At 41.4% G+C, this 26,281-nt stretch overlaps 1 protein-coding gene across 11 annotated transcripts in view; it reads right to left on the bottom strand.

Annotated features, from left to right (window-relative positions):
- RAPGEF2 (Rap guanine nucleotide exchange factor 2) overlaps window positions 1-26,281 on the bottom strand; it is a 241,680-nt gene that overhangs the window by 75,918 nt on the left and 139,481 nt on the right. The window contains exon 1 of one of the 11 annotated variants that reach the window (XM_082652819.1): window positions 15,839-16,474. The exons of 9 other annotated variants lie outside the window; for them this stretch is intronic. In XM_082652819.1, the coding sequence (XP_082508945.1) occupies window positions 15,839-15,898 (60 nt within the window). In that variant the 5' untranslated portion in view covers window positions 15,899-16,474. Of the gene's footprint in view, window positions 1-15,705; window positions 15,765-15,838; window positions 16,475-26,281 lie in introns of those variants that run through there. One more of the 11 variants, XM_082652810.1, reaches the window with a different exon arrangement.

Genomic DNA, 26,281 nt, shown 5'->3' with positions numbered 1-26,281 from the left:
TTAAATTGTTCTTCTTATGAGACAGCAGCATTTATGAGCCCATAATGACTATTTTAAATCCCCTGAATCACATCGCAATAGAAAAACACTGTGTAGCATGCTGTATAATGGCATATTTAAATATGACCCAAAATTCCACACTTGTATAATCTATATTAAGTTGTGAGCAAATACAGGCATTTCTACCTTGATCGTTTCTCTAAGCAAAGGTTAACTAGAAGGGCCAGTCTTAGGAAGAAATAGAATACATACCATGATATAGTCTCTTTCGTTAGAAACGGCAAGAAGAACAGATTTAAATTAAGACTTGGTGTATAAAAGCTGAAAGCATAGAATTTGTATCCACATAATGAACTGATGTCTCCTCTAAAGACGTCAGATTGCTGTTCAGCTAAACTATCTAAAAATACCTCGTTGCAAACACAGACACACACACACACACACACACACACGCGTGCGCGCGCGAAATGACTACAAAGACAGGTCTTACTAAGCAGCTCTGCTTGCACAAAATCACTTAATAAGTGGGGAAAATTTTTTAAGTACTTGTGAAAAATTGAACAGGAATTTTTCTTAGCAACGATGATCTTTTATGAGCTATTTTGAAAACCAGTACCAATTTGTAAAAAGTAGTTAATGATGGACCTTAAAGCAAATCATAATTGATCTAAAGATGTCCAACAGAGAATCATGTTCTATGAACTTAAAATTAGATAAGGGAAAATACACGTCTGAATCACTGTCAACATTCTATTTAAAAACCAAAAAAGGGAAATCTTCTGGCTGGAAAAGTGGGAATCTAGTTCATGGATGCCACTGTATGCAAGATCCTGTGCCATATATGGAACCCCCCAGAAGCAACCTATGAGGTAGGCGTCACGAACAGCGCTTTACGGACTAGGAAAATGGTTCAGAACATTCAAGTCATCTGTTCAATGCCACACAGCTACACAGAGGAGATAGGTCTCCAACCCACAAAGGACTGACCCTGGAGTACTATAATCTAATGTCGATAACTGACACCCACATAGGCTTTAGAGTTTGCAAAAAGACTCTGAAGACATTAACTCTTTTTATATTTTCCTCTTTTAAACCTCAAGTTTTTCATCTGTAAGACTGGGAGAATCTCACTTGGCTCCTAGTATCATTTTGATGATTGAAGAAAATAATATATGTAAAGCACTTAGTAAAATAATGTAGCTATTACCATAATCATTTAAATTCATGCTGTGGGGAGACTGGTATTATAATCATGATCTCCGCTGTGAACTGAGAAAACAGGAACTTCAAGACGTCAGATGACTTGCCTCATGCCGCAGAGCAACTAAGCCCGTGCACCACAACTACTGAGCCCGCACGCCACAACTACTGAGTCCACGCGCCTAGAGCCCGTGCTCCGCAACAAGAGAAGCCACTGCAGTGAGAAGCCCACGCACCGCAGCGAAGAGTAGCCCCCAGTAGCCCCTACTCGCTGCAAACTAGAGAAAGCCCACACGCAGCAACGAAGACCCGATGCAGCCAAAAATAAATAAATACATACATACATACATACATAAAATTTAAAAAAAACGACTTGCCTAGTAGCTGCGCAGCTAGTCAACATCAGAACAAGGACTCAAAGCAAGGTCTCGGTACATATTTTATTGTTCTACTATCCAAAAAGCTAGCTGAAGTAGTTCCTTCCTTCCTAGTACTATGGGGAAAGGCTCACAGTTGAAATGAAGGGGATTTTGCTTTAAATGTCCTCACCAGCACGCCTGACGGTGTCTGGCACTGGGCAGCGGTCATAAGTGAGTTTTGCTGCACGTGACACTTTCGTGTGCATCCCTTTTGCTCTCAGGCTCAGGCTAACACTTCAAAGACACTTGTCAACTTTACTATAAAGCAGTTGTCGGCAATATCTTTTTTCCACAGCATCTTTGGATGACACTTGAAGGAGGGAACAAAATAGAGAGAAGCACTAGTACGTAATAATGAATATATCCATGGCTAACACAGCCAGTACTTGATACATATGCCTTGAAGGATGCTCTCTAACCCTGCCTGGGATGAGGAAGCCCCGCCCACCCTCCTCCTTACAAAGGATGGCTACTGAATCCAGGGCCAGTGGCAGAGCCAAGACAAACTGTTCTTTTTTTTTGTATTGGAGCACAGTTGATTAACAATGTTGTGCTAGCTTCAGGTGTGCAGCAAAGTGATTCAGTTACACATATACACGTATCTATACTTCTTCAGATTCTTTTCCCATATGGGCCAGCACAAAATATTGAGTAGCGTCCCCTGTGCTATACAGTAGGTCCTTGTTGGTTATCTATTTTAGATATAGCAGTGTGCACACGTTAATCCCAAATAAGTAAGTAAGACAAAGACAAGTATCATATGATATCACCTATATGTGTAATCTAAAAAAAGAATGATACAAATGAACTTATTTACAAGACAAGACTGTTCTTTTTTTTTTTTTTTTTTTTTTTTTGCGGTACGCGGGCCTCTCACTGTTGTGGTCTCTCTCATTGCAGAGCACAGGCTCCGGGCGCGCAGGCTCAGCGGCCATGGCTCACGGGCCCAGCTGCTCCGCGGCACGTGGGATCTTCCTGGACCGGGGCAGGAACCCGTGTCCCCTGCATCGGCAGGCAGACTCTCAACCACTGCACCACCAGGGAAGCCCCAAGACTGTTCTTAATGCAAGGAGAAGCATCATCACTGGATACCAGGTCACTTCATGATGGCCGTGTGAAAGTACAGCCCCCTACAAGTTATAGTTATGTTCCACAGTCCCAAGAATATGTGTTACAGCGATAAAGGCTAAAGAGATGTCAAAACTGTAATAAAGATGGACCTAATTATTATTCACACCTGTACTTTAAATGTCTAAGACAGTGCTGCTAAGTCTGTCTGGCTGAGAAAACTCTTTCATCTGGCTATATGCTAAAATTAGCTCCTTATGAATTACTTATCTACCTGGAAACAAATGAAGACAGCAATCATATCACCCAAACAGTAAGTCAGAAACAGGATTCTTTTCTATAGTCAAGTCTAAAAACAGAGTAATTGTAAAAGACCTCTGGAGAACCACACAGATGGGAAATGTCAGATAAGCATGGTGACCTTCCTGTAAAAAGTTGCATTAACAAGAGAAAACTTTCATGTAAAGAGTCATTCTTCAATACAAAACTGTATTCTTGCCATTCTGGCCAAACTTGAAGGGTTTATTTCCTTCAACATCAAAGCACTCTATATTCTATGGTAAGAATGGTAGTTACTACATCACGCATAAGAAATCCCTTTGAAACTTACACTAAAGAAAATCAACTCGGAATGTAGGGGGAGGAATAACCTGTTCTCAAACTGTCTGATGAGAATTATAATCCACGGGACACACAGAAAACAAGGAATTGGTCCAATCCTTGGCAACGATGTAGGAGAAGCAAATTTAGGTATTTCATGTAGCTTCCAAAAATAGATCTGCATGGGCACACGTGTGTGGGTGTGTGTGTCTGCACGTACAAGGAGAGACTGCCACTGGCTCCACCATGTATTAGCTGTATTACTTTGGGAAAGTTACTTTACCCCTCTATGCCTTAATTTCTTCATATATAAAAAGGGGATATACTTCTATTGTAGAACACCGCCTAAGAACACAGAAAGCCTTCCACTTTAGCTAATGACATTATTGCTACTGTTTTTTTACTCTAATATTGAATAATCAACGGAAGGTTGCTTGCTGAGTATGGAACTGTAGAGAAAACAAAGCGAATCAACTCAAGGACACGTCGTCTAAGCAGAGGGAAAACCTAACACACAGTCTCTGACCCACCTGCGTGACAGATTTAATTCTCCTTACCTTCTGGATAAACAACATCTTTAAAAAACCTAAGAACTGTGCCTGTGATGGGCCATGCGTCGCTCTAAGCCTTTACAGATTTTACCTCTAATCGCCACACAACCATTTATCTCCATGTGACAAAGGAGGATTCCATGTAATAGAAAAGCTAAACACTTAGCCAGCATCACACAGCGAGTGGCGAAGCCAGAACGTAGACCCGGGCTCCTGGCTCTGCAGCCTCGCTCTGACCATGAGGCTACAGTTCTTATTAATCCTTTCCCTTCGTGTAACGAGGGTTACAGCTGGTCAGATGACAGCCTTCATGATCACAGGTACAAACTATTTCCCACACTGGGTTGTGTGTACAGACAGGTCTCTAGGAGCAGCATCGTCTTCTCACTGAGAACCCCCCCCCCAACCCAGCCCCTGATAAGTCCTGGGAGGTCCCGCAGATCCCTGGGTAGTTACTGGGTTGGCCAAAAAGTTCGTTCGGGATCCCCCCATAACGGCTGGGGGAACCCGAAGGAACTTTCTGGCCAGCCCCAATACTTCAGTGTATTTCAGGATTCGGGCTCCTCTGGGGTAGGACCAACAGCATTCTATCAATGATGAGAGTGTGGCATTGAACATGAGAGCAGGGCATCTCCAACCCCGCTTCACCTTGGGCTTCTACTCTTCTATCAGGATGACTCTGGTGCTCTACTCAAAACCTCCAAATCCATCTGCCTGAAACGCCCTTGCCCCCCACGTCCAACCTTATGCACCTGGTGGGCTCCAGCTGCCCGGCACATTCCCTGCCCACCCCACCCCCATCCATAAGACTCCGGGCATGTGTCAGCGGGTCTCTCTCTGCTACTAGTCTGTGAGCAGGTCTAAGACAGGAGCCAAGACGTCCTCACACTCAAATACTCGAGACCAAACACAGAACACAGTTCCCTCAAACAAGTCATCTGGCATATCTAGTTCCACAACTGTAAGCCCACTACTCTTATTGTAATATACAGACACGGCTACCTTAAGCACACCATTATACTAACGTAGCTAATAGTACATTTCACAGATTCTAAGGTGCACAGTTTCTTTTTTAATTTTAACATCTTTGAAACCGGGATCCGTCTTACAGTCAATGAGAAGAAAATCCTGGGTCCTTGAAAGTCAAGTGAACTAACCCCCAGTGCCTTACACTAGCCAACTATGGGCAGATTAACAGAGATGGTGTGACTACCAGCCACCCTAAAGGAAGCCCTAACACAAAGCCCAGACTTCAGAAACCAAAATCGGGAACACGGTTATCCCACATCACATTTCTATTTCCTTACATTTTACTGTGGATGGCTTTCTAACTACTACATAAATCAACAGCATGAGGCCAAAGCTCTCTGACTTGACATTCAAAGCCTCTCCTTCATCAACCTGCATCTCCCAGCTGCCCCTCCATGCCGGCCACGCCAGCTATACCGATCCACTCACTGTTCCTTTCTTAAAAAAAAAATAAATTTATTTATTTATTTAGTTTTGGCTGCGTTGGGTCTTTGTTGCTGTGTGCAGGCTTTCTCTAGTTGCGGCAAGCGAGGGCTACTCTTCGTTGTGGTGTGCGGGCTTCTCATTGCAGTGGCTTCTCTTGTTGGGAGCTCGGGCTCTAGGCACACGGGCTCAGTAGTTGTGGCACATGGGCTCAGTAGTTGTGGCTCACGGGCTCAGTAGTTGTGGCTTGCGGGCTCTAGAGTGCAGGCTCAGTAGTTGTGGCGCACAGGCTTAGTTGCTTTGCGGCATGTGGTATCTTCCCGGACCAGGGCTCGAACCTGTGTCCCCTGCACTGGCAGGCGGATTCTTAACCACTGCGCCACCAGGGAAGTGCCCCACTCACTGTTCCTTAATTGTACACAGACACTTTCGATTCACTGCTTTAGCTCATTCCTCTTGCCTTGCAAAAAGCCCCATTTTCTTTTCTCTTTACACCTCGCTTGTCTCCTACCCCTGTTTGTGGCACAGCTCAATTCTTCTTTCCTTCTTCATCTACTTGAGTCACAAATGACATTCCTGCCAGGGGGCTCCTATGTATTTTTTTGGTCCTACTGCTCACCCAGCATTTAAATATATGTTACTTCCAACCAGAGGCAAAATTTTCAAACCATATTTTTAAATCACTTTTATAGAAATCTAGATAAAACCCACAAGAAAACATTCAAAATATATTGTTTCATTATTAATTTTCTCTTTTCAAAAGGCAATAGGTAGAATATATAATTTCAAAATGGACAAAATTAAACTGAGATTAAAAAAGGAGAAGAGTAACGTTAATAACTTTCTGTAATTTTTAATTAATTTTACATTAATTTTTAATGTATTTCTTTTAATCCACAGACTTTTCATATCAGTACAGACTTACTTCTTACTAGCTACTAATTTAACAAGTACTCAGTTTATTTTGACACTTTATTCCACTAATATTGAAAGACACTTTTGTTAAATGAGAACTACAGCCTCTATTCTCCTCTTCTATTCAAAGACAGACCTTAAGTAGTTTCTTGCTCTGAGAAAAAACTGAGAGGCATTTAGGTTACCCATAGCTCTTTTTCTAGAACAAAATGAACTTTTCATTTAATATCACTACTATCAACTTCTGTGATGTTTGCTTCTTCAAAGACATTCTTTAAATCTTACTTATATCAGTTTGTTAATTTTTTTCGGGGGGGGGAAACGAAAACAGGATAATGAAGGGGAAAGAAGTCTGGAAATATGCCCAACTAAAAGGAACACAAAGGGTTTCAGTGGTAAAAGACATGCTATCCAGTGGAATGGGAAGAGGAAAGGAATGTTGTCACAGGTGTTTATATCAATATTTTCTTTAGCTAAGCTATTTGAAAGTTCACTTCTTTTTCTTTTGACATTTTAATGTTGACTTTTTGTATCTTAAAATTTTGCATCCACTTCAAGAAAAGCACAATGGTATGACTACAGTAAACTTTATTAAAATCACACTGGATTCTTTCTTTCCCATATTGGAATGGAATTCTAACAGTAACTAAAGAAGGTTTTAAGTAAGTAACTTTTCCCTCAATTTTATGTATATATTATATATACTACATTATATATACTACATATATCATGTTATATATTAATGTATATTATATGGCAAACTTTAAAACTATAAAGTAGACAAAGCAGTTCATGATAGTTACAACATGTCTCTTAAATAAGTTGTCCTTAAATATACCTTCTACATATATTTGGGGGTTGGGAGAAATCTAGAACAAATATCAGTGCCAGATTTTATGCTATGGTATAATATAAACAACATTTCTGGGACTTCCCTAGTGGCCCAGGGGTTGGGAGTCCGCCTGCCAATGCAGGGGACACGGGTTCGAGCCCTGGTCCGGGAGGATCCCACATGCCGCGGAGCAGCTGAGCCCGTGTGCCACAACTACTGAGCCTGTACTCTAGAGCCCATGAGCCACAACTACTGAGCCTGCGAGCCACAACTGCTGAAGCCCACGCGCCTAGAGCCCGTGCTCCGCGACGAGAGAGGCCGCCGCAATGAGAAGCCCATGCACCACAACGAAGACCCAACACAGCCAAAAATAAATTAATTAAATAAATTAAAAAAAAACCATTTCTACAATAAGAGGCTATGTATCAAAATGTTACCAATGGTTTATCTGGGTAGTAAAATTGTGATTCTTTTTCTGTCCTTGTCTTCATCTGTTTTCTAGTTTTTCTTTAATAAACACATGTATAGCTATGTATTTTTTAAAATTATAACTAATGAACAAAACTAATAAGGGACAAACCACAGACCAAACTGACACCTAAACAGCCATAACACAAAACAAGCACTGAAATTTAGCTTAGCTATTCAAAGGGTAACTCTTTAAATAAAATAGTTCTATATTTAGGTAAATGTTATCCCTAAAGCAGTATGATTTTGACATTTGATTGTTTCCACAAGTGGAATGAATTTCAGTAAAAATAGGAGGCCTTATACGTTAATATTAAGGTATTATATTCATATTTTTAAATTGCCATTTAAGATAAGCAAAGTATACTTTTAAGAAAACAAGTTAAGTCTAAGATTAATTAGCCATAAAGAAAAAGTTAATTTCATCCTTCACATTCTCAATTACTGGAAATCTGACATGTAAATTGTGCTCATCATTCAACTTCTGCCAACCTCGCTCCATCCCCACCAACCCAGATGCTGTAGGTCCAGTGACCACAGAATCCTTCCAGATCCTTACTGACAACTTGAAGCAATCTTTTTCACCAATATTAAAGGTACTATGAACGTCTCGGTTTCAGAAAATTCAGAAAAACTACATGCCACGACACTCCCACTTAACTCCAAATTTTTCTTAATTACTGAGAAAAGTAAAAAAGAGAGCCCTTTCACTATTAAAACTTAGAGTAAAAATGTCAGGTTGAACCCATTCTTTTTTTCCTAGCAGAACAGAGACAATCAAAGGTTACAATTCCACGCCTTTTTTACAGTCATGTTTCACTGTCTTTTATTACGAAAGGTGTGAAGTTGTGCACTAGAACTTAAAATTAGTGAAATGTTCACCTATCGGAGATAACCCATAATAAGGTGCTCCCTCATAATCTGTATTTTCAAGATCTTTAAATTAGAGCTGTAAGAAAATAAAATGGTTATCAGAGGAGATTACACATATTTTCAGATATCTCTGAAAATTACCCTCTACCAATACATAACAGAATTCTAGCTTTTTCTACATACCTAAATTAGAGATGAGATTCTGGATTAATCATGTTTACACACACACACACACACACACGCATAAAATACATGCATACATAAGGGGGGTATGTTTTATTTTATAATCAAACCAAGTCAATATTATAAACCAGTAATGTACTTCAAAGAGGAATATGTACCTTACTAACTCAGAAGTGTTTTTCAGATTGTCACTTTATTGATCAAAAACTGTAAAGTGAGTCCATGCCTATGATGTCTCTGAGAACAGCCTTTATAATGAGCAGGTAGTGTAAGTGATGAAGAGGATCTGGTATTACTGATATGAAGTGAGGAGATTTGAAGCACGTGGGGAATATCTGTGTAATGACTTTACAGAAGAAACACTGATCGGGGGTTGACCGATACGTTATGCGGATATGGCATTATCACAGACTGTACAAGTAAATAAGATCATTATGTACCATATACACACACGCCATGTGTATATGTGTGTGTGTGTGTGTATATATATATATATATATATATATATATATATAGAGAGAGAGAGAGAGAGAGAGAGAGAGAGAGAGAGAGAGAGGGAGAGAGAGAGAGAGAGGGAGAGAAACACAGCATAACTAACATAAAAGGCCCATGCTGGAGGTTTGGTCAACAAGAAGAAATGGCGGAGGTTGACAAGTGACCAGTTCTGCGTGGCCAGGGTGTTTCTAGACCAGCAGGAAAGGGAGCGGCAGGGCCCAAGGGCCCAAGAGGCCAGCGTGCGTGCTACACTCTACGTGACGCTTCAGTGCAGGTGCTCTCTTGCATCACCTCTTTACGTGCTTTAGCGTGTACATGTGCGTTTATGGTCTCTTGTACGTTTTTGAACAAGCTTCTTATCTCTGTTCCCCAAAATAGACACTTTTACTTAACTCATTCTGTGTAACACCTAAGATAGTACTAACAGCCCTGGCATTTTAATACCGTACATGGAAACGATCACAAGCATGTGTCAGTCAGACCTCCGAAAGTAAAGACCATTTCTTAGTGATGAAGAGAAATGAGGACATCAGAGAAAGCAAAGATCTTAGGACAAGGAAATTGAACAGAGACCTTGAGGAAATTTACTAACTTTCATTTAAATCACACACACACACACACACACACACACACACACACACACACACACACACACTTGCACCCCGCTCTCCCTCACGAGTATATCTCTATGTATATAACGGCACGCATTTTCTTTTGTTTAAAAAAAATTTTAAAAGCTCATAACTAAATCATAATCCAAATAAAATATATGGATAAAGATAAAATGGTCATTTGATCTAAGTAGAAAAAATTTTCAGAAGTTTAGAGAAGGGGCTTCCCTGGTGGCGCAGTGGTTGAGAGTCCGCCTGCCGATGCAGGGGACACGGGTTCGTGCCCCGGTCCGGGAAGATCCCACATGCCGTGGAGCGGCTGGGCCTGTGAGCCATGGCCGCTGAGCCTGCGTGTCCAGAGCCTGTGCTCCGCAACGGGAGAGGCATGAGGCCCGCGTACCACAAAAAAAAAAAAAAAAAAAAGTTTAGAGAAGATTGCTACAGACCTGAAAAAAAAAGTTGCCTTTTTTTTCACTAGGTACATAAAGTAAGCACTAAAAGGTACTTCATTAAGGATTTAAATTAAATAAAAATAATTTTTACATGCTTATTAAGCACAGGAAAAAAGAAGGAAACTCAACCATCACTCTTCAAAGAATTCTTAAACAGATTACCTGAATAAAATATTTAAGAGTATGGTCAGGCCTAAAATCAAGGAAATGGACTAAAGAAATTTCAGTTTATACTTCAGGGATAATTATATCTACATGACCAAATTTACAGAGTATTTATTTTGGTTTAAATTTAACATCAGTATTTCAAACATATAAAGTATGATATTTTAAATGAGAAATAAAACTGTAACTTTAGTCTTCCTATGGTTAAATAGTTAAAGAAGAAATACTTGATATTCTAATAAGATGCATTTTGAGCATTCTTTTTTTAATTGATCATTCTCTTTTCCAACTAATCTTAATTGATTTTATTTTTAGGTAGTCTATATTTAAATCGATCATTACCAAACAATGTTTAAAAGCAAGGATGGAAAGTATGCTTCTTCTTTTGACTAAAAGTAAGAATTGTTCTTTAATATGTCCTACAATGAGATAGAGCTTTTTTCAATCTTATACACGCAAGTTGTGTATGCAATGTGTTGGCAAGTTCTTAAAATATATTTCTTTACTTCTAACAGGGTAAAAAGATCTATTATTTGTTGCCAGGGTTTCTTGGCCCAAATCCAAGGCAAGATGACCTTGTCCTTGAATAAAACAATAGGATATTGCTTCCTCTCAGGCCTCTGTTAGCTAGCACAGTGGAAAATCTCCCCAAGAGATAGTAAGAGATAGTTTATTTCATCTTGGGAAATATATCTGTCATAATAGACAAAATAAAGATCAGATAAAGAAGAGGTAGAGTCTTAACCCAAAAGAGGTGTAACTTAACACCTATGATTAATCTTGGTGCTATTTTCTACCCTGCTAAGGAAAATGCGTCAATCAAATTATATTAAAAAGACACTCTACCCAATGTTTACAGACAAGGTCAGATTGTCATGGTAGGATGAAAGCAATTTTTTCAAAATTGAGTTTCCTTGAATCTTTTCTAGTTAAAGACAGGAGGAGGGTGGGAGGGAGAAGGAGGTTACACTCCTTCGCTGGATCTCCATATTATAGTCATTAATTTGTCAAGTGTCCTAACACCTTCCTCTCTGTCACCTGTGTTGACCTACTCTCGCTGACATAATCTATTCCAATAGTGATGATCTCATTACCTTCTAATTCCTTATATCTTTGGACCCTCACTTGCTATTCTTCCATCCTACAAAAGCCTTCTCTATTCTGTACTCTTAACAGTTGATAAAGAGTTCTGAATTCCAACCATATTCTTCACACCTGGTATGAGGAAGGGGGAGAATTCACTCCAGATACGATGTCTCATCTAACCGCAGAGACCAAAGCAATTACAACAATTAATAAAATGAAGAATTACATATTAAGTGGCACTAAATCATTATTCAGAGGAAGCAGAGATAAATATGAACAGAAACAAGGAGCAAATGAAAGTCAAGCACAGAGCACTGCAGGCTGAAAAATCGGAAAAGAAAAGGGGCCCTTAGTATCTGTAATCAGAGCACCTTGTCCTAACTGAAAAAAGCACAGTTGGGAAAAAAATATGCTCCTAAGCGAGAGAATGTAGATGACAGAGGTCCTCGGTGACCAACAGGAAGTCAGACTCATGAAACGATGACTTGTGGCTACAGACGAGCCAGAGCCAGTGTGGACTTCAGAGAGGTGGTCGTGAGCAGAAGTCGGGCTCCATGGCAGATGCAGACTCTACCAAAGCAGAAATGGGGGCGTGGAACAGCCAGGCTCAGGGCTGCCCACGGAGCACAGGTGGCCACGGTCAGGCCGTCTGAAGTTACAAAGGGAGCAGAGGAAGTTGAGGCATCAAGTTTATGCTTAAAGAGTTAAGCAGCAATTAAAAATGAGAAGGTACTGGGCTTCCCTGGTGGCGCAGTGGTTGCGGGTCCGCCTGCCGATGCAGGGTACGCGGGTTCGTGCCCTGGTCCGGGAAGATCCCACGTGCCGCGGAGCGGCTGGGCCCGTGAGCCATGGCCGCTGAGCCTGCGCGTCCGGAGCCTGTGCTCCGCAACGGGATGAGGCCACAACAGTGAGAGACCCACGTACCGTGGGAAAAAAAAAAAAAAAAAAGGACAGAAGCTTATTGACTGCATCTATCAAATAGTTTTATAAAACTATTTTTTTAAGTTTTTAAAATAATTTTGATCATGATATTGTTGCCCTTTTATATGAACTTGGAACGTCACACATACCAGGAAAAACAAGAGTAGCCAAAGAAAAGCAAGCACGTTTTTCAAGTCGTGTATTCCAATAATTCACAGCAGCCCTGATAAGTATACAATCCAAACACTTGATTTAGACTAAATCTAGCCACAGAAGGAGAAGCAGTACAGGGTGGTGGGCTCCAGTGATGGTTCCACCACTTACAGTCCTGGGAAAAAGGTATTTTTTAATCTCACTAAGCCTCATTTTCATCATCTCTGAAAAGGTGATAATAAATCTTTCTTTAAAGGGTTGCTGTGATAATTCAGATAATATGTAGTACATAGTGCCTGTCATACAATAAGTGCTCAGTAAATGATAGCTATTGCTGTTTATTCCCTGCATTCAAGTAGGCATTTTCTTATATAAACCACTTTTTAAAAATCATCATTTCATCACGACTGAAGTCTCATTTATTGTAAGTACAGCGCACTACATATATCAATAATTTCTATAAAATGTGCAAAGGAAAACTAGATGATCAGTTTGATAATACCAAGTTGATTTATTTTAAGTGATTCATGTAAAAAATTTACAAAGTTTCTAAGTCATCGTATATCGCACAACTTTCAAAGGCACGCTGAAGGCACCCTCCTCCCGCCAGTTCATCTGAGGTGGGCAAAAAGGCGGGGGGGGGGGGCGGGTTGAACACGGAACAGCTGGTAAATGGAGCAATGGCCCTTTCCTGTCACCCCCAGGTTTTCCGCAACTTCTTAAGCCTGTGCAGCTTTTCTTGTGTAACATCTATGAACAGTCTGTGCCACTAGTGTTCCAGAGCAGTCTTTTTGAAATGGAGTTTTAGCATACATTTTTTAACGTTAATAATCTCCTTTTATTGTCGAAAGCCCCCAAATCACAAGGCTCCCCTGGAGACGGACTGAGCGCCAGGCGGCACTGAGAACAGAGCCCAGTGCTGGGGGCCGTCTTGGCGACGCACAGGTGTTCACACCTGGCCAGGTGGAACCGCGACAGGGAGGAGAGGTGACAAAACGTATACAAAGCACTAGTGTAAAGGGTACATGGGGCTTCACTAACCCGAATTCATTCAGATGAGAAAGTCAGCAGTGTTTACTGTGCACCTATTAAGCGCCAGCAGCTGAGAGAACGCACGGCGCCCGACAGGGAAAGAATAAAAGCCCGTGAGATCTGAAAGATTCTCACAAAGTAGAAAAACTGAGTTTACCCCTGCTCAATCACAGCTTCAAAAAAAGCCCCCGATTCAATGTTGTTCCTTTTAGTATCTCACTCACTTCCGCAGTCAAAGCCACTTAAAAAGCCACAAACTTCTCCAAGAGGCGAAAATGGAAGTTATCTGTGACGTTGTCAAACTTCACGCATTTAAAATGAGCTCTGACATTTCCCTCGTAAAGCCTCATAGGTCAGAAGAGGGGTGTCCCACTCATGTTTGCTCAACAGCTCTTTACTGAGTCACCTATTATGTGACAGCCAGGACACTGTTCTCCTGTTCACCTCCTGCATGAAATTAAAGTCTTAAAGGTCTGCTCGTTAACCAGCAAAGTCTACATAACCAAAGGCCTCATCAACAAGGACCACGCAGCAAGATCCTGAGGGTACCAACTGACAACCCTGCCCCAGAGGATGATCTGGGCGGCGAACTCCAGGACCTCAATTGATAACAGAAATATGGTGGGAGATACCACTGACACGCTTTCTAGATATCACTTGACTCAAAGCTATTTTATGGCTAGGGTTACTTTTGTCAAAGCATTACCCTGGAATTCACTAAAACGTAAAGCACGTGTCAGGAAATAAATACGCTTTACGGGACAGGCATCCACACACTATTTGGTATTACCTGGCCCAACTGCTCCTTTTCATAAATCTAGTCCTACTTTTTCCTCCCCCGCCAGTAAACTATTTTCTTTGTTCATTAAAATTATATTATTATTAATTTCAGTACCCCCCTCCTCCCATTCTGAGAAAGGACATGTGAAAAAGGTAAACCAAGAGCCTGTGATTTGAACTTTGCTTCTAAGGTTCCTCAAGTGCAGTGTAAGTAACACACCTCACTGGTCCCTGAAAAAATCCCGAGTGCAGAGGAGCTTCACGTCAGAGGCCCTGTTACTAAAGTCTAACTAGAGTAGAACTTCTCTATAACGACCTATCTTATTAGTGAAATTAAGTATAAGGCTGGTCTGCTTTTGGATCTGATCTGAAGAGATTTAATTAGCGAGGTACCACAGGAATCTCATTACGAGGGGGCTGGGCTCCAAGCCCCGCATCATAACACGCCTGCAACACAGCCACTGCCCGGGAACATCCCACCACTCTCTGGGCGTGCAGGGCGATGCCTCATGGGTAGCTTCATCTAAGAAAACCTCTCGGATTTAGTTAACAATTTTGTTCGTGATGGTGAACAAAACCAAATTAGATCCATAAACCTAGGCATCTAAATATTCTAAATCATGTCCTTCTGTCTATAAATTTTCAAAGCCTCAGCGATTTATCTCCATTTTCAAAGTTTAACATCTCAATCTTTTTAGCATACATAAAAGATAATTCCTGTACCCTAACAGAGTACTTGCTAGAGGCCAGAATATAAAAATAGGCATTTAAAAATACTTTAATTACTATATAAGCTGCCTAAATATATGCATTTTCATTTGGGACATTTAAATATATATATGAGACACACACATATGAATTAGTGTGATGGCAGAAAACTTCCAACATGGTGGTATAAAGGCAGCAAAGTGAGAATTCACATTCCTAGAACAGGAGGCTCAGACTTGGTATTAACCATAGAAAAGTGTTTCTCACAAACAGCAGTAGCTGCCTATGGGATTTCAGCGTGACAAATGCAGAGCTGACTCATGGGATCAATTATAAAGAAGCAATACTTGTGGCATGAAACAAACAAAAAAATTCTGTGTTCTCATCACCTGTTAATTCCTGTGAAGAAGTCCGATGAGTCCCACTGATGGTTTTATTACCAAATCAATAACCGAAGTTCTCCTCCCTCCTTCAAGCCTACATGTGAATTCCGTACCACAGACGCCTGTGCCCAATAACCTTTTCATGATCTCTCATTAAATTCAACGATACGCATATTTTTACGAGACTATTCAAGTGCTGAGTTAAAGCTGAATTGCCAAGTTTTAATCTCTGATTATAAAAATCAGCCGTCCGGTGTGTCACAATGTTTGTGATCTTGCTTTAAATGGACTGCTGGTCTTGTTGAAAAAAATGGTTAAATCACAACAGAATGGGAAGAACAAGCCAGCTGTAACTTACCCTCCCTCCTCCAAGCAGACTCTCAGACCCTCTAGAAAACATGCCTCCCCTGAAGAGACACAGCGATCATCCCCATTTTAAAGCCGTTCCCTATGACGCAAGGTGGAAGCACAGCGGCATTTGAGGTACTTACTGAGTGTTTCTCCTGCTGGCCCATAACTCCATGGTTAGCTGGGATTGCTAGTGGTTTCATAATGAAGAAACATATGCTGGACTGAACTTACACATCATGTACCAGTCTCTCATGGATGCCAAGTCACCCTTGACAGCACTGAATTAAAAGAAAAACGAAGAAGAAAGAAAGAAAAAAAAGAGGAGGAGAGCCAGCTGCAGCTTCAAGTCTCACTACCGGTGAGCTGAAAACCCTCATACTTGTGGACCAGAAAAGGGATCCGCACGACCCTGCCGGTCTCCATTTTTATAACGCTGAAACTCTAGCCATCTCCGGCTACGACGAGACTGAGGAAACCTTATCCAGCTCTCAGTCCTCCCGGAGAACAAGATCATTTCTGAGACCGAAGAACGAGAGGCAAAAGAAAAGGGGGAAAAAAAAAAAGCTAAAATGGCTGACTGCACACAGACTCCCCTCCAAAAGGCTTCCCAGAGAATGATCTCGGTCAGGGTGGTGGAGGAACCGGTCTTCAGCATTCAGCCAAGCATTGTTAATACTCTTGTCTCATTTGCAATCACACATACGGACCCCTTCGACCAAGGAAGAAAGGAGAAAGAGAAAGAAAGAAAGAACCAGGGCAGAGCGTGTGAATCGGGACCTCCTCCCTGGCTGCCAGTGATGCTGACGGAGCGGTGACCAGTCATCTCTGTCCCACTCCACTAACCAAGTTTGCACAATTAATCTCGGCGGCATGACACTGATGGACATTTGATCTAATGATGTCTGTCCCTTACACTCAACACAAGCATGACTGCCAGCAAGAGAGTCACTAACAGAAACACGGCACATGCACACACACAATCTTGAGAAGCACGAGTCTGAATGCAATACACCAATATAATTACATTATTGTGCTTACTTTGGAGGACCATGGCTGCAGGCAGTTGGCATAGCAACGCACAAGGAAAGCCATTTCCTGGGTAGAGAGAAAGCTTCCTTTTCTAAATAAAAAATTCCTCTTAGGAAACAGGCGGCATTGCTGCTTCCTGCAGAAAGCAAGACACTGGAGTCTGTCTCTTAACCTGCAAGGCTCACACTCAATGCAGTTCTAGTGATGTAAGTGGATTTCTCTCTCGCCCTCCCTCTCCCTATATACACTGAAATATTCAGCTCAAACGGTACACACATTCCTTAAGGCTCGCCCCCTCCTCTACTTAACCATTTCACTCATTAAGGTAGCAATGGACAATTCAGATAAAGTAACGAGCTCTTGCCTGTATTTTATCAGCGGCCGTAGGTTAAGCAAGTCTCAGAGGGATGGAATCCATTGATTGCTGACTCCAAATAATATCTCTGAAGACAGGGTGGGAGAGCAGAGCAAGGACTCACTTGAACAGCTTTGAACTAAAATATGATTTTTCACCAAGGGGAAGAAACAGGGATGGCTATGACCTCGTCCCCACCCTCGAATATCACCGTGCTGTAGGAAACAAGTACCCACCAGAAATTCACAAAATGCAAGCTTTGTATAAATTTAGAAGGTGTGATTTTTCACAAACACCCATACACACACTCGGGCACACACACACAGCACCTTGCAAATTATATCAAAATAAACCCACTCGGGTTTTTTTTTTATAAAAACCAAATCAAACTTCTTTTAGAGGTAGAAAGTTGAAATTTAATAAGGTTGTGTAATTCTACCACACTGAATTCCACCCGGGTTAGTAGGTTATTGGAAAAGACAGCATTACTGTTGACATTTTAGCTTGGAAGCCCTGGTCCGGTTCTCATGGTCGCATCTATCTATAAACGGTATCCACGATCGAAAACAGCGATGGAAAATCTAGCTACTTGAGTACCTGACTTCGGAGCTGCCCGTACCCGCTGCTCCCTAAGCTGGCTCCCACACCACCTATTCTCTTTCCTCTCCCTGCACACCTGAAGGCAGCCAGGCCCTCCACTTCTCGATCTGGCATCCTTCTACCCCAGCATGCCCCTTCCACAGACTTCTTATATCATCCACTCAACCTCTCGCCCACAACTAGAGGTTCTCCACTTTCTTTTTTTTTTTTGCGGTACGCGGGCCTCTCACTGTTGTGGCCTCTCCCGTTGCGGAGCACAGGCTCCGGACGCGCAGGCTCAGCGGCCATGGCTCACGGGGCCAGCCGCTCCGCGGCATGTGGGATCTTCCCATACTGGGGCACAAACCCGTGTCCCCTGCATCGGCAGGCGGACTCGCAACCACTGCGCCACCAGGGAAGCCCTCCACTTTTTAATATGTTCAGGTCTCTCCCGTCTCAGAAACAAAACCAAAACCGGAAACCTTGCCAGGATCCTACATTCTCCCGTGGCCACTGTCTGACCTCTTCCCCACTTCACACCCAAACCTCTGAGGAATCACCTACTTTGGTTCCGTCACTCCCTCACCGCACTGCCCTCTCAAATGAAGGACCACCACGGTTCTGTTATAATGCCTGAGACGTCGACCAGTCACCCTTAACACCCTTGTCCACATCCGATCCGTCACAGTGTCCCACTAATTACATCTCTACCTTCCCTACAATTCAGATTTCTCTCCATCTCCGCTGCTACCATCCCACTCCAATCATTATTTTTTGCCGCGAAAACTGCAAAAGTCTCCTTACTGAACTGTCTGGATTCAGTTCTAACCTCGTCCACTCAACCCATTTGACAGACTGCCTCTGAGATCTCTGAAAAACTAAAATCTGGTCATTTCATCTGAATCCACTGAGCCCCCTTTTCCAACCCAGACACACGCATGGCTTCCCACTGCTCTCAGCGCACAGACTACAACTCTTGTGGTATCTGCAAGACCTGCGTGTCTTCAAGACTCACCCCACACTCAGACCCTCAGGTAACCTCAGCGGCTCTTGCTTCCTTGAAGGAGCAAGAGGACCTTTTCACGTGTTATTTCTTCTGCCTTGAACTCGCCCTCACCCTCCCTTTCCTGATCGCTCCTACGCCACCCCTCAAAACCCACTGGTGAAATGCCCTCAAAACTACCATCATGTTGTATATCACTCTCCTGTCATGCCATGAGTTCATGCTTAATCACGAACTTATGTGCAATTAGTGTTTGCTTTTCCCCTGCTACACACCCCTCTCCTTGATGGCTGACACCATGCTTGCCTGCGTGCCACTAGACTTGCAGTGCATAGCACGCTACGTGCTGTATACAATCAACACTTTTTGAATGAATGAAACCCCCAGTGACTGGGAATGGACATTAGCAAGACCATATTTGATCCTGTAAACCAGTCCCTAACAAAAAAAGTCCCAGATATTTTTCTATAACAAATGAATTATTTAAAAGTAAACAGTGCTGTTCTTTGACAAAGGGAAAAAGCAATATAATAGAGCAAAGAGAGTCTCTTCAACAAATGGTGCTGGAACAAATGGACATCCACATGCAAAAAGCATCACATCACCTAGAAACAGGCCTTACGCCACCCACAAAAATTAACTCAAAGTGGATCACAGACCTAAATGTAAAATGCAAAACTGCAGAACTCCTACAAGATACTAAGAGGAAACGTAGACAACCTTGAGTATGGTGATGCCTTTTTAGATACAACACCAAACATGACGCGTGAAAGAAATAATGGGTAAGTTGGATTCACTAAAATTAAAAACTTCTGCTCTGGGGCTTCCCTGGTGGCGCAGTGGTTGAGAGTCCGCCTGCCGATGCAGGGGATCCGGGTTCGTGCCCCGGTCCGGGAAGATCCCACATGCCGTGGAGCGGCTGGGCCCGTGAGCCATGGCCGCTGAGCCTGCGCTCCGCAACGGGAGAGGCCACAACTGTGAGAGGCCCGCGTACCGAAAAAAAAAAAAAAAAAAAAAAAAAGGTAAAAGCTAGAAGCAACTCAAGTGTCCATCTATGAATGAATGCATAAACAAAATGTGGTATATACATATCAATACGATGGGATATTCGGTCTTAAAAAGGAACAAGATTCTCTAACGAGCTACAACAAGGACACGCCTTGAAGACACTGTGCTAAAGTGAAATGGTTCAGTCACAGAAAGACAAACCCTGTACGACTACACTTGTATCAACTTCACAGACAGAAAGGAGAACGGTGGTGGCCAGGGGCTGGGAGAAATGAGGAGTCATGTTTAATGGGTATGGAGTTTCTTCTGGGAAGACGAAAATGTTCTGGAGATGGATGGTGGCGATGGCTGCATAATGAGGTGAATGTACTTAATGCCACTGAACTGGACCCTTAAAAATGGTTAAAATGATCAATTTAAATGTTATGTGTGTTTTACTACACACGCAAATAGAGCCAATGGCAACTCAAGAACTAAGTGATCAAGCGGCACAACTTTCACCCATCCAGCCCATGCCCCACAGGCCCACGCGACGGAAACCTGTCTCCAAGGTGAAGTCAGGTCACCTCCATGCTGATGGCGGCCGACCTTTTAGGGGAAGATTTCGCGTTGCTTGTCTTTGCAGAAAAACCTGTCACCTCTCTGGAGGAGGAAACTAACCTCATCGGGGACCCTGAGAGATGAGGTCAGAGTCACACATCCTCAGGCACTGATGCTCTTCTGTGCTGAGACTGGTGAGATTTCTCTCCCAACCTGGCTCCCCGCCTACAACCTACACATTTCAAAACTCATGACTGCAGTACTGAAGTTTTACTATCCCTACTACCTTGTACAATGAAATACAATTACACCAGGTTGTAGTATGCCAAACATAAAACACGAACTGACGATTTAAGAGAATCCCATATTACAGATTTTACACAAATAAGAAAAAAATCACCCTTAGGCTGATTTTGGTTCTATTTACCCTATTCCTTAACCATCTAGATTCAGCAAATAGCATTACATAGATCCAGCTAGAAAAAGGACCACGTAACAACTTTCTGCCTAAGAACTTCCAGTGACTTCTAAATTATCAGCAACAGTGACCCAAAGGATAGATCATAACACAATTCAAGACATTACTTAAGCCTTTCCATGCTAAATTTAAACCCATCATATTCATTTATACTTTTTTCCACCTAAAGTATGCCCGTTTTAATTACTATGAAATTGAGAAAAATGGTCTGTTCTTCTCAGTAATTATCAACCACATTTAGGATTAATACGTGTTTATTTATGTAGAGCATCTATAGTGTTTATCCACAGATCTCCAAGTGCTTTGCAAACATTTAATTAAGCCTGGTCAGCACCCAAGGAAGCAGTAAAATAATGGATTCGTCCTTTCCCAGAAAAATTAAGTGTATGAGATTATAGAGTTAGTAGTTTGGAAGAGCACAAAATAGAACTCCAGGTTTCTCATATAATTTATTTTATCCACTATACGTATGCTGATTGCTTTCCCTCTTCTCCCTTCCCCAGAGGAAAAACTACAGAGGCTGGAGAAAATCTCTTGGAGAGGCAGGAAGAATTTATTCTTCAATATCTGGAAACGTAAAATTTTACAAATTTGAACCCTAATGTTTTATTGTTCATCAAAGAAATGACATTTTGAAGTGCTATTTTCTACACAACCACACCAAACCCACTGAGCACCAAGCCAATGCAAAACTGTGCAAGGTACGGTCAGAAGTTTCACTTCTCTTTTCCTAAACCCAAAACATCCCATTAGTATTAGGATTTCTTTCTAAACAAAACAAAAAACAAAACAAAACAAAAGTTGATTATCTGACAAATTCTTCACACTGTAATTCATCCCTACATTTCACATAATCTGCTTCATCCTCGGGTGAACTTCAGACAGGTCCCCCCACACACCCTCCTCACAGAGGAAATCGGGGCTAGAATTTTTATTTTTTCTACTCTGACCAATAAAAAGGTACTTCAGGTTCTTTATTTAAAATAATTTAATTACGAAATAAAATGAGAGACACCAACACTGTGCCTGATACGTAATAACTGTTGAATACACATCTGAGTTTAATTTAAATGAAGGCTTTAGAAATACTAGGAACCATTACTTGAATTAGCACTTAAAAAGATCGAATTGTGAGTCCAAAAAAGATCACCCAGATATACTCTAAAGATATATTCAAAGAAATCTTTAGGCTATGTCTTTAATTAAAAAAACCTGTCTGACAACAAACTGCTTATGTTGCACCTGACTCATAACTGGAGAACTAATGTAACCTGTCTATAATAAATATGCCCACTATTTACGTGGGCCACGTTAGAAGAGAACGATTAAAAGATGGCACGAAATGGGGAGTTCCCTGGCGGCCCAGCGGTTAGGACTTAGCACTTTCACCGTCATGGCCCAGGTTCAATCCTTGGTCACGCCCCCCCCCCCCCCGCCAAAATAAAGATGGCATGAAATGGAGACATGCAGAAAAACAAAGAAAAATAAAGAAGGCTGTAAGCGAGTAAGAAATTCCAACATACAGAACGGGGCTTTTCAAAATGCACAGACTTTAACAGCTGATTTCGCAAAGCTTACTTCATTCCCAAGAACCCGTTTTAACGAGACCAGACTTCACCTCAAAATGCTCAGCCTCAAAGGGGAAGTCCTTGTACACTGGTTGCAAATCATTTCACCGCTTTGTCTAAGGACGAGGCCTGAAAGTGGGCTCCTGACTTCAGTATTTCATAGAGTACCACTCCAAATATAAATAGCAATTACTGGGCTTCCCTGGTGGCGCAGTGGTTGGGAGTGCGCCTGCCGATGCAGGGGACGTGGGTTCGTGCCCCGGTCCAGGAAGATCCCACATGCCGCGGAGCGGCTGGGCCCGTGAGCCATGGCCACTGAGCCTGCGCGCCCGGAGCCTGTGCTCCGCAACGGGAGAGACCACAGCGGTGAGAGGCCCGCGTACTGCAAACAAAAAAGCAATTACTATCTTTATTACTAATCTGGCACGTAACCTATTCCCTTATGATTAATATGTTTGCACGAACACAGTAGTTAATTATCACTCTTATTTTTATTTAACAAAAAGAGAAATACTGACCACAAACTGGAATGTAAATTAGCTGAAAGCAGGGACCATACAACATTTCATCTCATATTGCCAATGATAAAATGTTTTGTCTCTCGTACTTAACACACAGTAATTGCTCAAAGAATAAATGCATAAGTAATTCCACTTACACATTTTCAAGAGTAACCTGTGAAGTAGTATAACACCAGCTTTATTTTAAGCTGAGGAAGCAGACATAGGAGAGTTGTGCAACCATGAAAGATGTCCAATTTGCTTACTGACAAAATGAGGTGTTTTAAATAACGTGACAGGTGAAAAGAGTAGATGAAAAACAGCAAATCTAAATTTAACAGTGTACCATGTGTACCATCAAAGTGTCACTCTTACAAGTACAGGAGAGGGAAGATCAGGCTGGAGGAACAATTCGTAGCGTGGGGGGGTGGGGGTGGGAGGTGGGAGGGGCTATCTGTAAAAGGGAGCTGGCCAAAAGCTCCAAGGTGACTGAAAACCCTAATAAAATCTCAGGTTACATTATCAGACACATAAGGCCCAGAGGGAGGGGGACAGGAAGCTCTGCTATAGCCTATAGTCTGCATGTGGTTTACAGCAACCCATTCTAGACATCATGACTTAGGACAGATAATGAGTAACTGTAATGTTCAAACAGCAGAAGATCAAGATGATAAGGTGTTCAGAAAAGTTATAAGAAGTTAGGAATGTGTAACCTAGAGAAGAGGCTGAACAGAGCAGGGTCTCATTAAATCTGAAACACACTTACATGGAAATGGAACACGAATATTCATTTGTGCTGCTTTAAGAGATACCCAGAACCACAGACTAAGATACAGAGAGGCAGATTTCACTAAACATAAGGGAAGTTTCTTAATAATTAGGCCTTTCCTACAAGCAACAATAACTGCTATGATTTACAAAACCCTTTCTTTGTACCAGGCGGTAGGGTACAATTTTGACACACGTTACGTATGGACTGTCTCACAAATATCAGTGCTAAGTGTAACTAAAAATCTTAAAGCAGAGGATGAACGTCAGTGATTACATAGAAAAAAATAAATTTTATTAAGTGGTTTGACTGGCAGATTCCTAAAATCCTTTTACGTTCTTAAAGTTATCTTAACTATATGGCTGGTCCCAAACGTTAGCTAGTAGCAAGATGGGGGTAGAGGGGTAATATTTCCATTCAGATGGTCTATCTTGGGATAAGATTTCCTGGTGGTAACTATCCTTTATTCTGAAATCTTTATCTTCCTACTTTGGCAGCCAGAGAGGAAATATTAAAATGCCCTTACTTTTTAAAAATTATAGTGATAATTGGACAATAGTTTAGAGGTTTTCTTTTTAACATCGCTTACTCTGCAAATTAAATGCTGTCAAACTTAGAAAAAGCTAAGTAAAAGGTGTTTTTCTTTATGGTAGCAATAATTTGAATTATTAAAAGTCCTACATAACTACATCATCAGTTTTACAGAAGGTTTATAAACCCCCTGATATTATTTGATATACATTTTCAATATTCTTAAATACTACCAGAACACTTCCAATATTTTCTGGTGCAGAAGTTAGTAATTTTGTGGCGGTGTGTTTTTTTTTTAAATTTATTTATTTATTTTTGGCTGTGTTGGGTCTTCGTTTCTGTGCAAGGGCTTTCTCTAGTTGCGGTGAGCAGGGGCCACTCTTCATCACGGTGCGCGGGCCTCTCACTGTCGTGGCCTCTCTTGTTGCGGAGCACAGGCTCCAGACGCGCGGGCTCAGTAGTTGTGGTGCACAGGCTTAGTTGCTCCGCGGCATGTGGGATCTTCCCAGACCAGGAGCTCAAACCCGTGTCCCCTGCACTGGCAGGCAGATTCTCAACCACTGCGCCACCAGGGAAGCCCACTGTGGCGGTGTGTTTTTACCTTTAAAAATGATGACTACCTTTAGACAACTGTAAGTTGTTTTAGTTCGTTAAAAAGTCATACTTACAAAAGATCTTCTGGCAAGATTTGGCTTGTTACTTATAATATTAGTGGACCTAACTTTTAAAATACACTAATTACATAGTTATGCTCTGTTGTGAAATAGTACTGATGGCCAGTGAAAACCCATTTCTGCATTGGAATGAGCTAGAAAGGTTATTTAAATGGGGGGGGAATGCTGTGATTTATTGACGAGGGATGCATGGTTCGAGAGGGGAAAACACCCAGTTGCAACAAAAAAGACTGATGAATCAACCAAAGCCTACTAGAATGGACGTTCTGTGCTCTGGCCTCTTTCCTTTAAAGGTATTTAAATTGTAGGCATTTAAAGTGGGTGAATTATATGATATATATTATATTTCTTTTAGATCAAATTTAAAGTTTAAGTAACATAAAAGCAATATATGTTAAATTCATTTTAAAAAATAAATAATGTTCTGTATCAGGGACAGAGAAGACCTATGTCTTTATTTGATTCTGTGACCATGAACATCGAACACATTACGTGACACCTTTGACCTTAGGAGGCTTATCTCCTAACAGTGGAGATGCCATCACCAAACATTCAACGCTGCAGAAAAGTCTGACTGACGAAATACATGAAAAAGCACGCTGACGACTGGTATATGTCATAAGGATCCAATAAGGGCTGATTTTATTCCTTCCAAGATATTCTAAAAATTCAGCTGCACTCAAGGTTTGGGCAACCCATGAATTAATGTTGTATCGATGTGTTAATGCAGGTGGATCTATGATGCCTCTCCTAGAAATGTTAACTAATGCTAATTCTGGGAGTTTGATGGACACCAGCACGGAACCAGGACACTGCTGAGGACCTACCGTAACAGCATACACACTGTGCGAAAGGTACACAAAGGCATACGTGATACTGTCTGCTTCCAAAGACTCTCCTGACTCTTCAGGAATTTAATTTTAACAAGCATATTTTCATTTTTTAAATCTGAGGTTTTCAAATAAGTATGTATAAATTTTCATAATGGTTCAATAATCTTCACTCTAAACGAAAATAACAGTATTTATAAGCAGCAGCATTCATCAGTGGACTTCACGACCAGGAATAGAACTGTGACTGCCCATCTGATGTAATTAAATATACTCCAGACAGGAAATGCTTCCAAGTAAATTTGCCTGGAAAATAATTAAATATAGAAGAGACTGTCTCAATATAGAAAATATTTTAGATGCCACAGAAATTTTTTAAATGTTCCCTTAGAGAAGAAGCCAGCCTCCCACCATGACCACATGAGTTTAACATGACAATATTCAATCTTCCTTCTCATAAATAAATGAATAAACAAACAAAGCCCAAACCACCCATCTAATTTCTCCCTCTCCTTAAAAGGCAAACAGAGTATTTCACCCTATTCATATTTTAGTTGCGCTTTGAAATGTTCAATTACTACCATGCTGGTATTTTTAAAGGACAAGACTAGAATATTTAACTGTATGTCTCAGACAATTATAATTGTTAGAACTGCTCACAACTGGCCAGATGAATCACAATCATGGAAGATTATACCTCCTGACTGTGCCACAAAGTA

This window comes from Grampus griseus (assembly GCF_964374135.1).
Source record: "Grampus griseus genome assembly, chromosome: 4".
NCBI lineage: Eukaryota > Metazoa > Chordata > Mammalia > Artiodactyla > Delphinidae > Grampus > Grampus griseus.
The sequence above is the reverse complement of the archived record's forward strand: the minus strand, read 5'-3'. Positions and strand labels throughout refer to the sequence as shown.